Here is a 13,345-nt window from a genome sequence, read left to right on the forward strand (position 1 = left end):
TGCGGCAGCTCCACCGGAGCCGGGAGCAGCTGACCATCCGCAGGCATGACTGCAGCAGCTCCACTGGAGCCGCGGGACCAGCGTGCGGGGTGGTGAAATTGCCATGCGCCTAGGGCGCTAAAACCCCTAGCGCCGGTCCTGCCGCCTCCTCCTGATTTTAGACCAGGGTCTTGAACCCAGGTCTTCCACCTCTCAGGTGAGTGCCCCAACCCTGACTAGCCACTAGTCAGAGGGTATTTTGGGATAGGTCTGTCTCTCCTTTCTGAAGCTCTTTCACTTTGCATGAAATGTGTACGGCTTGTCTATACAGAGAGTTAGTGCGTGGCAAACCGAGGTGTAAATCTATGAGCGTTCTGGTGTGCCATGCACAAACTGGTCATGTGGATCTTGCAGCTGCATACTAAAAATTCCGTAGTGTATTTTGACCTACTGATGTATCCACTAGGCAGAAGGGTGCCAGAAAGTTAAGGGTTGCAAAGTTCAGTATTGAAGCGCCGGTGTGTCTGTTTTTGAAGTTCCGCCAACCTGAGTTATCTTTCTCGTGGCCATTGTCAGCTTAAATTGCATCTAGTAGTTTAAGCAGAAATTCCTCAATTATACTAGTCTTTTTTTTTTTAGGTGAATCTGAACAGATGGAAATACAGTCGGGTGGTAGATTTGTAATAAAACTCCAACTGTGTAGTTAGCCTCATAGGCAACTGTAGTGTATTGCAAGTAGTTTATGTGATCAACAAAGAAATATCTAAGCTGTTTAAAATAATTTCACTAGATAACTACTTACATTGATGAGATACCTTAGCTGCGTGGTTACCAATTGGCCCATAGAAAACTACTTCTCCCTCCCCTCTCCTTGACTCTTTAATTAAATGAACCGTCTCTTGAATTTAAATTAATTCCTGCAGGCTGCATTATGATTTTGTTTTCTAATGGTTGGAAGGCATTTGTTCTAAACATGGTAGATTTTATCATTGTGGTTCAAATGTATCAAGTAAGAATTCTGTGAATGTGTTGTTCCATTTATGAATATTTCTGCATTTACAAGTAATACATTTACATTTATCAAATAGTGTTCGGTCATCATGCAAGTGCATAGCTTATGTAAGAGAGATAAGATGGGTGAGGGTAATAGCTTTTATTGGATCAACTTCTATTGGTGAAAGAAACAAGCTTTTGAGCTCACACAGAGCTCGAAAGCTTGTCTCTTTCCCTAGCAGAAGTTGATCCAGTAAAATATATTACCCTCACTCACCTTGTCTCTCTAATATCCTGGCACCAACATGGCTACAATACTGCAAATAGCCTATATAATGGATTTAAACAATCACTTGCCATCCTTTTCTCCCTAAGGTCATTTTAATCAGCCCTTCTTATAGAAAATTATTTTAAAATCTATCCCTTTGGGATTTTCATAGGAGTCTAAAGAAGTTGTTTCCCAACTCTCATAGCCTTCCTTTTGAAAATCCCAGCCTTATTTTTAAAAAATGATCACCACAAATGGCCAGTGTAGATGAAGGACTTATTATTTTTAAGACTCTGATTCCTGCTTGTGACATAATGGCATTTTAATTAAACACTTCTTTATGCACTTCTTATTGAGGCAACATGTTTGTAAGTACCATGTGATTATTAGTAATCATGGCATCACTTTTTGACAGTGCCCTTGCCGTGGAAAGCCATATGTCAGAAGTGGTATGAAAATAGTTTTTCCAGTTGTGCAATTTGTAAAGGCCGCACCCTTATTTATTAGTTGATAACCTCACAAGTGTAAAACATGCCCTTGTGATCATGAGGTTTCATTTTTGCAATTCATTTCTGCGTAGGGGTCCAAAGAGAGCGCGCGCGCGCGCACACACACACACACACACACACACACACACAATTAGTTCAGAATTCAACTGCATATTTCCTCACTGGCTTGAGAAACTCTAATCAAATTAAGTGTTTACCCTGTAAATCTTTTTATACTGACTCCTGTTTTGTGGTAGATTGACTTTAAATTGACGCTGTTGGTTTTTAATATCCTCAATGGTGTAGGCCCTTGTTAATTCCAGCTTTAGTCTACACTGACACTGCGTAACCTTTCAGGGGTCCCATATTCTTATTTGTGCTCTGATGTTATGTAAAATTTGGAACTTGTTTCCCACTGAAGTCCATCTTGGTCCATCCTTTCGCATACTTAAACTTATTTTTTTCCCTCAAAGATGCCACTACTGCCGCTATGTTTGTAAGCGTCTACCAACCTGTCTTGAACCCTCCCTTCCAATTTGTTTTTCCATGTACTTTGTTATTGGATTAGTCATATACAGATATAAAGCTCTGAACATGGTTAATATGTTTGTGCTACTGTATGGTACCTCGGTGGAGATACTCTCTATAAATACTGTCAATCATGGTAGCAAGAAGTTTAATTCCTTTTTTTTTTTTTTGGCTCGTGAGTGCCATTCACTGCTTTTGTAAGATCTTTTGAAAAACATTTATGGGGGAGAAAGGAGTTGCTAATCGAATTATATAGCATTAAAGACATGGCATTGTAATACTTTGACACCTTATTTTAAATAGGTGAAGGCATTTCTTCAGCCTCCAATGGAGGGCATTGTACTTGAAACTTACGGAACTGGTAATGCACCAAATAATCGACAAGATTTGCTAGACGAACTGAAGAAAGCAACAGATCGAAAAGTAGTGATTCTGAATTGTACCCAGTGCTTACGAGGGAGTGTTGCTGCAGTCTATGCAACTGGACAGGTGAGAGAAATACAGCAATTTCTGATTGCAACATTATGTAAAAGATATATTTCACTTATGTGATTGGCTGTATGTTTAATATGCTAGAAAACAAACATCTAGCTACAGGAAGATATTGTCTATAAAAACAACCATATTCAATTAGCTTTTAAATGGTTCAAGCTGATCTGCAAACAAGATTTTAAAAAAGCCTTTTATTTTAGACTGAATTTTGTAATTGGCTAGATCTGATCTCAGTTTACTGATTGTTGGCTTCTACTGTGTGTGAGACACCCCAGCATCCGTCTGCAAAATACTGTTGATGTCAATCCCAAAAGAACTCCAGTGAGTGTGGTGCTGGCTCACAGGGCAGACAAGTCAAGTAATACCTTTTCAGGTTTGCAGTTACTTTAATAGTTACAAAATAAAAACATTCAGTAAGGTGGCAAACTTCTGAAATATTCCAAACATCATCACTTACTTGACTTTCAAGACTCCCTTTAGGCTATCTGAATGTGCCAATGAGTTCAGCAGTATAGTATGTATTGGGATGTCCCTCTGAATGGAGGCCAGTAGTCTGTGACTTCTGGAGATCTGAAAGCAGGTGTAGGCTACTTTAAAGCAAATTTATATGCAGATACTGACACTCTTGGTATTCAGGGTATTCATCACATTTTAATAGAGTTTTCCTAACCTTATTTGCAGTTCACAACCTTTTTGGTTAGTCAAAATATTGGTAGGACTAATGAGCCTTACAGACGCCACCAGTGTTCATAATCTGTGTGAGAATTCTCAATTGTGGGAGGAAAGTTCATTTGTCTTGCTTAACTTTCCTCCTATTCGCTAGCCTACACCTGTTTTCAGATCTCCATTGACCATTCGATGGCTAACCTTTTTATAGTATGCCTTGCATTTATAAATGTCACTTAGTTCAGTCCTACTTGAGAAAGATTGTTTCTTATGCATAAAATATTTTGGTGCAGCTTCATTTTTTGTTTCAACAACTTTCTTATAACCTAATATATAACTGAGGAAAACAGGAAACGTGAATTGTGACATTACCCAGGGTACAATCTGGACTGTTAAACAGCTTTGTTCCCTCAAGTCTCCAAATGGGATTTTATACCAGCCTTTTACACTGCTTCACTGTGGGACCAACCATTCCTGGTCTTCTCTCACACAGCCTCCAGCATGTAAATTACTCCCAGCTATACAACAAGAGTGTTATAGCCAGCCACTCTTAATTACAGTGTAGAGCAATACCAGTAAACTCCCAGTCCCAGACTGTCCCCAGAAATGTGTATCTTGGACTGCCCAGCCCTCTCCTGGACAACACAAGCTCATATAAAGTCTGTAATTTTATTAATAGAAAATGATATACTTAAATCGTGTTATCTCAAATGAAGTGTCCCAAACACTTCACTTCAATCCAAGCACGCCAGTTTAGATAAAACAATAAAATAAATTTAACACTACAGAAAGATAGATAGATTTTACATGATTACAAGTAAAGAGGCATAAAAGTCACAATTGGTTACAAGGGAAAAACAAGTAAAATGCATCTAATATCTAACTTAACAAGCTAAGTGAATCAAAGCAAAAGTCCTCTCTCACCACATGTGTTAGCAGTCTTACTGGCTGAACTACTTTCAGACAAGTATCAGGGGGTAGCCTTGTTAGTCTGGATCTGTAAAAAGCGGCCAAGAATCCTGTGGCACCTTATAAACTAACAGAAGTATTGGCGCATGAGCTTTCATGGGTGAATACCCACTTAGTCTTAAAAAGTGGGTATTCACCCATGAAAGCTCATGCTCCCATACTTCTGTTAGGTGTCACAGGACTCTTTGCCGCTTTTCGTTTTCAGACAGGATCTCTCCCTCAATCCAAAGCTGTTTCTTTGTTGCTCAGGTGTAGTGGCTGCTGTGGGTAGAGAGAAATAAGGAAGGAATAACCTGGGGTGGCTATTCTCCATTCTTACACTTTTCCTCTTCTTTGAAAGTCATCGCCAACTGGAGCTCAGGAGACAGAAAGTCTGTGGGGATGGGAACCTCCAGCTGTTTCTTTGCAAAGATGTAAATATCTCGCTCACATCCTTTTTCCTGCCAAAGAATGGCGTCTTAACTAGGTGATAGTTAATTTGATTTCATTGACATCTGGCTAAGGTGTCAGTTTGCCTTTTGTCTCCAAGGAACTGGTTTGTGGCTCCTTTTTCAAACTCAGAATATGTCTCAGTAATGTCATTACAGTAGAATGTTATAACTTTACATATGATGTTGCCACAAATATTTTACCAAGACAGTAATGATTAGTAAATTATGAGTTTTCAAATAATACCTCACAAGGCATACTTTGTACAAAATTTATCATAGTCTTGTAAAAGGGGTGAACATAGGGATACAGACTATCTCAAATGTCAAAACAGCAGGCGTCACAAGATTTGAACTTGAGACCTTCTGAAACATAAGGTCAGACCTTTTACTGAGTAGGCTATAAAGTTTTGGGCTAACATAAATGGGGAATTTAGAGGGATTACTTTGACCATCATGGAGCTCCCATACATGTTGGTTAATGCAAAATATACGGAGAATGAAAAAAGCAATAAATAAACAACTTAATGTAAAAATTGAAACAATGTAAAGTTTGTTCCCAAGATACCTGAAACTGCAAAATTTCATGAGAACAAAATCTAATTTACTATATGACATTCTGCTTCAACAAAAATATAGCAATTTTTTCCCTATATTTTGGCTGAAAAATTCTCCATAAGTAAAGCACCTCTGAAAATGACTTCTTGTGTTTGATCCAAAGTGCTGTTTTTCTACTTTAATTTTATTAAACCTTTACAGGATTATTTAGCCACTTTCAGTCACTTGTTAATTCCTGGGCCCCAGCTTTTCAACGTGGTGCATGTATTATGTGGCTTCACCAACTTCCACTGATGGAGGGTAAACCCTGTTTATATTGGTATCTGTACAGGAGAACATTGCCAACGTGAACAGAGCCATGGTGTCTTCTGGCTGAATTCTACAGAATTTATTTAATGGCGGTTTTTCACTGCCCTTCCCTTTTCAAGAGTAACAGCTCTGTGGAGGAAACGTTGGCTGAGTTCTGGAAATTTACTATAATATTAATTTGTGTAAAAAAAATTGTATTAAATTTTTTATATTTAAAAAAAAGTACATCACATTTTGTGTAGCTGGTAATAACATGTTGCCTTCACTACATGTGGCTTCATGCTGTCATTTGTACATATTTTAGCTAGTCAGGTGATTTAGTGATTAAATAATCAGGGATTCATAGACTCTAGGACTGGAAGGAACCTCGAGAGGTCATCGATTCCAGTCCCCTGCCCTCATGGCAGGACCAAATACTGTCTAGACCATCCCTGACAGACATTTATCTAACCTACTCTTAAATATCTCCAGAGATGGAGATTGCACAACCTACCTAAGCAGTTTATTCAGTTTATTCATGGTTCATCTCAAACTCTTTTAATTACAGTAACTGAATATCTGGGCTCTGATCCATCTCCCCAGAACAGATTATAATTGAGGGGTCTATGTAGTGATAGGAAGTGAGGGAAATCACTTCCCCTCCTATCTATCCCCTGAAAAAGCCTTAGCTTTTTTTGGCTGAAAACAACTTTCCAGCACAGAAGGAAGTTTCCAGCACAGAAGGAAGTTTTAAATGGGACATGAAGATCTTAAGGAAACCTCCTTTGTCTTCATTCCATGGTTGGTATGCTTTGTAAGTGTACATACTGAAGATAGGTCAATTTGGTTCTGCTTTTGCATTGGTTCTATCATTAGTTAATTGCTGAATTGTATAAGGGAAGCAATCTGTCTATAGCAAGCACTATTTGGTTTTTGCCAGAACTGTAATTATGCAGTCTAGTCTCATATCCTAAATCATACACAGGTAATGCATCTTAGAATGGTCTGAAAACACCCATATTGGTAGCACACTGCAGTACTGGAATTCATCCAGGGTAATACCCCATAATAAATTGGTCAGTATGTTTGTGGGAAAATGACATATTTGGCAATTTTAAAAACACACTGCAGCTTTATAATAAGGGCTAACCTAACAACTGTTTATGTAGTTAATACACACCTATAATCTTTTCCTTTTAGGATAAAAAAAATGGTCATTCTGGGTCTCTAGTAATCCCATATGCATCAATATTGTATAGAAGTGTTTCTGAATACTACGCTAATTAAGTCAAAGTTTCTTTTCATTCACAAAGTCCTGTGGCACCTTATAGGCTAACAGACGTATTGGATACATGCATCCGAAGTGGGTATTCACCCATGAAAGCTCATGCTCCAATACGTCTGTTAGTCTATAAGGTGCCACAAGACTCTTTGCTGCTTTTACAGATCCAGACTAACACGGCTACTTCTCTGATACTTTTCATTCACAGACTCTCACTGCTGTAGGAGTAATACCAGGGGGTGATATGACACCAGAAGCAGCCCTAGCTAAACTCTCATACACACTGAGCAAAAGCCATCTTAGCTGGGAGGAGAAGAAAGAGGTAAATATTTCACTATTAGTTTAGTATACTTTTAATAGTGGTTGGTTTTCAAAATCTAATTTTTTAATATTTACTACATTGACTTCTGTCAAGTAAAATTATTTGACCTTTTATGTTGATTTATGAGCATTCGCTTCCACTATCTAATGTGATAACCTAACACTCTCTTACTTTATGCAAAATAATGTTGTTATAGGACTGTGAAAATAGGTAGATTTGAGGGGGGAGAAAATCCTCAGACCTCTGCACAGAGGTAAGTTGAAACCCAGCACTGATATTTAAAACTTCTGTTTTTAAATTCAGCAGTGGATCTGTCCTGCTGCTTTAGCCAGGGGTGGCTCCTGGCCCCAGCACGCCAAGCACGTGCATGGGGCGGCAAGCTGTGGGGGGCGCTCTGCCGGCTCTGCGAGGGTGGCAGGCAGGCTGTCCTCGGCTGCTTGCCTGCAGAGGGTTCACTGGTCCCGCGGGGCTTCGGCGGACCGTCCGCAGGCAAGCCGTGGAAGGCAGTCTGCCTTCCGTGCTTGGAGCGGCAAAATTCCTAGAGCCGCCCCTGGCCTCAGCACAGACTCCAAATAAATAATGTGCAAACTGAAACAGAACTGAGGTGAAATCCTGGCTCCATTGAAGTCAGTGAAAATTTTGTCACTGATTTCGGTGGAGCCTGGATTTCACCCAGGGTTTATATTTAAGTCTTCATGTAGTAACTGGCACATCTTATTATTCTTGTCATTTTATTTGAAGTCTGTGAGTCTTGAATGTCAATATTAGATGTAATTTTGTTAAGATGAAAAGATTTGAAATGAGTATGTTCTTTAAACACAGACCATTTCTCTGCGTCCCTGACTTTCAAGTGTTTATTAATTTGCTATATATTTATAATTACTTGTTAATGACAGATTTGTTTTGGTTAGTTAATGTCTTAGGTGTTGGGAAATAGATAGAGTTAATACAACACGTACAAATATATAGCTCTCTGTTAAACATTCTCTTTTCGGTGGTGGAATGCTAGCACACATATAAAAAGTTTTAGTGTATATGTGGTAAAGTCATAGTCTTGATGGAGTAAAGTTGTTATCCTGATTTTTGGATGATATCTACATGAGTCATTCTCTAGATTTAACCTATCAAACTAATGATTTTCCCCTCCATTGGATGTGCTAGGTAAAAAAATAAATAAATAAATCTGATCAGTTGTGAAAAAAAATCTATTTCCAAGTCAATACCTTCAAATAATGGCTGTAAAAAAGAAAATCCTATAGAATATTTATCTATGGGGATGGAGGGTGGTGGCTTTTCCTTTCTTTCCAGCTTTAAATTTAAATAGTCTTATAAACTTTGTAAGAGATTTACTAGCTGTCTGAATATGAAATTTTAATATATTTATAACTATCAACCTTGTCTTTTTCTTACCACTATCTAATTTAGTAATTTCTTATATTTTAAACATTTTCTGTGTGTGTAACTTAACAAAATCTTTGTCCTGGAAAGGAAGAGGTCTCTTTGCTGTGGGAGGAGCAACTCTGCACAACATACTTTATGCAGGAACACATTCAACAAAGGGTGTAGTAGAGAACATGGCTTATCGGTATAGCGCTGCCTAAGAAGCAGTGGTAGTCCATATGTGACCCCACAGCAATGAATGTATAATTTCTACTTTGCCTTTTTTTAAAACCTATTTTTTTAATGAAAGCTCTTCAATAGTGTATTTTAGCAGGTGGACCAATCTAAATTATGTCAGCCTGTCAGATCTGGAAATTTTCATGCACCCAATCAGTACATAACTTCCACTGATATACATGTAATGGGACTCTTCCAGCAGACAGGTACAATATTGTAACTGTTTAGGACTGTTTTTTTAATAAAGGGCATGTCTAGACACAGGTAAATCTGGGGCACTCTTTCTTCCCACATCACACCTTGCTTTCTTGCAAACTTGCACGGTCCTGCTTCTTAAAATTCTAATTGAGACAAAAAGAACGAGGAGTACTTGTGGCACCTTAGAGACTAACAAATTTATTTGGGCATAAGCTTTCGTGGGCTAAAGCCCACTTCATCAGATGCATGCAAGAAAGTGTGAGTAACAGTAGGGGGGGAAATTATCATGGGGAAATAGTTTTTACTTTGTGTAATGACCCATCTATTGGAGAAACTGCAGAACTGGAATTAATTTGCAAACTGGTCACCATTAACTTGGGCTTAAATAAGGATTGGGAGTTGTCAGCTGTTTGAAATGGCCCATCCTGATTATCACTATAAAAGTTTTTTTTCTCCTGCTGGTAATAGCCCACTTTAATTAATTAGTCTCGTTAGAGTTAGTATGGCAACACCCATTTTTCATGTTGTGTGTGTGTGTGTGTGTGTGTGTGTGTGTGTGTAATATATATATTTTCCACTGCATACATCTGATGAAGTGGGCTTTAGCCCACAAAAGCTTATGGCCAAATAAATTTGTTAGTCTCTAAGGTGCCACAAGTACTCCTTGTTCTTTTTGTTGATACAGACTAACACAGCTACTACTCTGAAACCTGTCACCATGCAAGGTAATTAAGGCAACTTACTGTTAATACTTATGGTGGCATCTTGACAAGAGAGAGCCAGAATATTAAATCAACAAAACAGTGGATTTGTTAATATTCATGATGTTCAGATTTGTTCCCTCTTTCCTCCAGCTTTTATGGAATCTTATTTCTAGGTTTAAGAGTGTCTCTATTTAGGGGTGCTGGAACAATTTGTATTGTGGGGGTGCTGAGAGCCATTGAAGCATTCTGTAAACCATGTGTATAATGGAGTCCACTTCAAGCCAGGGGGTGCAGCAGCACCCCTAGTTTCGGCATCTATGTCTTTGTTCTTCTCCAGTCTTGTTTCAGAGGCTGCTTCTGAGCAGGGAGTCTCTCATTGATGCTTGATCCTGATTAGTACTAAGGCCCTCATCCTGCAAATACTGAATACATGTTTAATGTTGAAACTCTGAAATCAACGGGGCTACACGCATGCTTAAAGTTAAGCATGTGCCTAAGGGTTTACAGAATCAGGGCCAAAGGGCCTGATTCAAAGCCTATTAAAATCGGTTTGAACCTTTCCATTGACATCATTGGGCTTTTGATTGAGTGATAAGCGTACAGTCAGTGCAAGACATACTAGTTAAACATTGCCTTGCTTCGTTACTCTAAAACACTGGACAAAGGCAGGATCTCAGAAGGCCCAGTGCTTTTCCTAAAGTCACCACTGATCTCCTAGTTTTATTTTCTCATTCAGTGTTTTAACTTGCTGTTCGTTTAAATAGGATGCTACTTAACATGCTGGGAAATCTTGACTACTTAAACCAAACCGTTCTCACACACACCCACACCCCAAACAACTTTCTCCGCCTTCTGGATTTTCGAGTATGTTCTGACATTTCTCTCTCTTTTAGGTTATAAACTCTTTGGAATGATAACTGTTTTTACCTTTGTGTCTTTTCCAGTGCCACTTCCACTGTGCTAAGCAAATAAATAATAACTCATAGAAAATTTTAAGTAATTTCAATTTTGTTCTTATTCTATGGGGCAAGACTAATTTTTACAGTAAATTGCATTCATTTGCATTTTCTGTAACTTTCTAGCTTAGGCTAATAAAAATTAACAGCATCAACCCTTTTTTCTCTTGTTTTTTATGATGATTTGTTTGTTTGCCCATTTTTCAGATGCTGAGTGAGAATCTGAGAGGAGAAATGACTGTAGTACCCACAGGAGCCAAGATCTCTCTTACAGATAGCAAGTTTATTCAAGTTATTGCCAAATCTCTAAGTGTCAGCTGCAAGGAGGTACCTACTTTAAATATTTAAAGTGAACTCATGTATAGCAGAAAATTAACTTAAACAAGCATATCTTAAAGGTGAAATTCAGTGCAACATTGAAAACGAAACACAGATTTCCTTGCTAAGTGTCCCAGCTAACCAGGCCATGGGGGGGCATTTGGTACAGCAGTAAGTTAAACCTTGAATTTCTTTTCTGTGTCTGTAAAATTCTCTTCATTTCTTCTTGGTTCACTGATGATCTATGCTATCACAAATACTACATAGGTCATTGTCATGCATGGTACTTATGGTGTGAAAGAAAATACTAAATTATTTTGAATTTTCTACATATTTTGACAGTATGGAACAATTGAAGCATAGAAGGAAAATACTGTAATACGCAAAATTATAAATGACTAGTACAGTGAGACAGTCTGCATGTATCTGTTAATGTGGAGTCAATATTAGTCACTGTTGATTGCACAGCAAATGTTCTATGGAGAACATTGCAAGACATAATTATCATGGTCTTCTCTTGGCTTGTTTTCAAGGAAGGTTTAATTGAATACCTACTCTAGAGTGCATGGGAGTAGGAGAGAAGGAAAAAAAAGGGTGAGGGACTGGGGTCACATGGAGTGAGTTAAACATAAAAGAAGACTAGGTTTAGAAGGTTACACGCTCTCCTGCTCATTGAACTCATGGAATTGGGATCATTCTGTGGTTGAGACAGAACAAACAAAACAAACAAAAATAACCCCCCACTTATAGCACAGACAGAGTGTTCCAGATTTTCTGCGGTCATTCTATTAGTGTCAGCGGAACTTGTTGCTGCTGTTCTTTGAATTGTGGGTCACTACGCTCTTTATCATGCTTTATGAGACAAGATCTCGCTAATGACCCATTGGGGAGGCTTGGAATGACCCCAAATAAGACTCCAGGGCTTGTGTAAATACAGTTTTTGTACTGCTTTAACTTTATCATTTATAAGCTATATAGTTAAATCAGTACAAACCTCTACTGTGGACACAATTATACCAGTATAAAGATTCCTTATAGTGGTGTGTCTTATAACTGTCTCTGGTAGGGGGTTGTACAAACTTAACTATTTTGGTTTAAAAAAATCACACAACTACTCAAAACAACTAATTTGGTACAAAAACTGTGCATGGATCAAGTCTAAGGAAGAGTACAAAGCAAAGCCATTGGACTCTTCGGCTCTTTTCATCTTTATGAAGTTGGTGTCTCATAACAAAATGTCTCTTCATAGTCCTATCAGAGATGAGTCAGAGCTTTATCGGCCACACTCATTCTAACATATGGGTGAGAGTGAAGTAGGAATGGTATGAAACTTGCAGGGGTGAGGTACATATCAAAAATATTTCTCTCTCTCTCTCTCTGTCTCTCTCTCTGCTTTACCTAATACACAGGAAGATCAGAAGTATCTTTATGCTGCATTTTTTGTTGGCTTTTATGAATCATAGATTCAACTTGTGTTCCCAGAGGCTGAGATCTGAGAGAATTTTGATAGAAAAGCACTAGTCGTGTGCCGTACTTCTGGGAGATGCTGCATTTTGCTCCTATTTTGATTTTAGGACTGGAGCTGAGACAGCATCTTTGTTAATCTGCAGGTCAAATGGGTGAATCTGCAGACATTGGGAAATAGCTTGTTTGACCTGGATAACAGCTGCTAGGCTGATAAATGCTTTATTGTGGAACAGCTACATCATTTCTAATCTCACGCACCTCAGGTCAATAAATAAATCTTTGGTGCAGTTGGACTGGATCAACACAGAGTCTGTAAGGGGAGAATACATGTATTGTTTGCTTTTGGTAAACCCTGACCCAGGTGGTCTGAGCAGATGGAAGGCAGACAAGGAGCTTAAGGACCCAAAAGTCTGGTCCACCTGGGCTAAATGTAACCTCAGGACTTGAAGCGGAAATTTGACCATGTTAACCCAATGCATGTGTCACTGAGCATAATAGTACAATGATAGGTTAAAATTAGGAAATAGGGAGAGCCCTAAGAGCAGGGCCGGCTCCAGGCCCCAGTGCTCCAAGCGGTTGCCGGGAGGGCAACAGGCGGCTCCGGTGGACCTCCCGCAGGCGTCCCTGCGGAGGGTCCGCTGGTCCCGCAGCTCCTCCTGCGGGAGAGCCAGCGGAGCTGCTGGACTGGCAAGCAGCAGAGCGCCCCCCGCGGCTTGCCGCTGTGCTTGGGGCGGCGAAATGGCTAGAGCCGGCCCTGCCTAAGAGACAACAGTGTGTTCCAGTGCATATAAGGGTCTCACACAGAGGTTCTCAAACTGGGGGTC

The 13,345-nt window shown here is 39.2% G+C and overlaps 1 protein-coding gene across 2 annotated transcripts in view; it reads left to right on the forward strand.

The window, feature by feature from the left end:
- ASPG (asparaginase) overlaps nucleotides 1-13,345 on the forward strand; it is a 78,867-nt gene that overhangs the window by 40,046 nt on the left and 25,476 nt on the right. For both annotated transcript variants that reach the window (XM_050954155.1, XM_050954156.1), the window contains 3 exons: nucleotides 2,560-2,745; nucleotides 7,148-7,261; nucleotides 10,944-11,063. In XM_050954155.1, coding sequence (XP_050810112.1) covers nucleotides 2,560-2,745; nucleotides 7,148-7,261; nucleotides 10,944-11,063 — 420 coding nt within the window. The remainder of the gene's footprint in view (nucleotides 1-2,559; nucleotides 2,746-7,147; nucleotides 7,262-10,943; nucleotides 11,064-13,345) is intronic.

The sequence above is a fragment of the Gopherus flavomarginatus genome, chromosome 5 (genome assembly GCF_025201925.1).
Source record: "Gopherus flavomarginatus isolate rGopFla2 chromosome 5, rGopFla2.mat.asm, whole genome shotgun sequence".
Lineage (NCBI taxonomy): Eukaryota > Metazoa > Chordata > Testudines > Testudinidae > Gopherus > Gopherus flavomarginatus.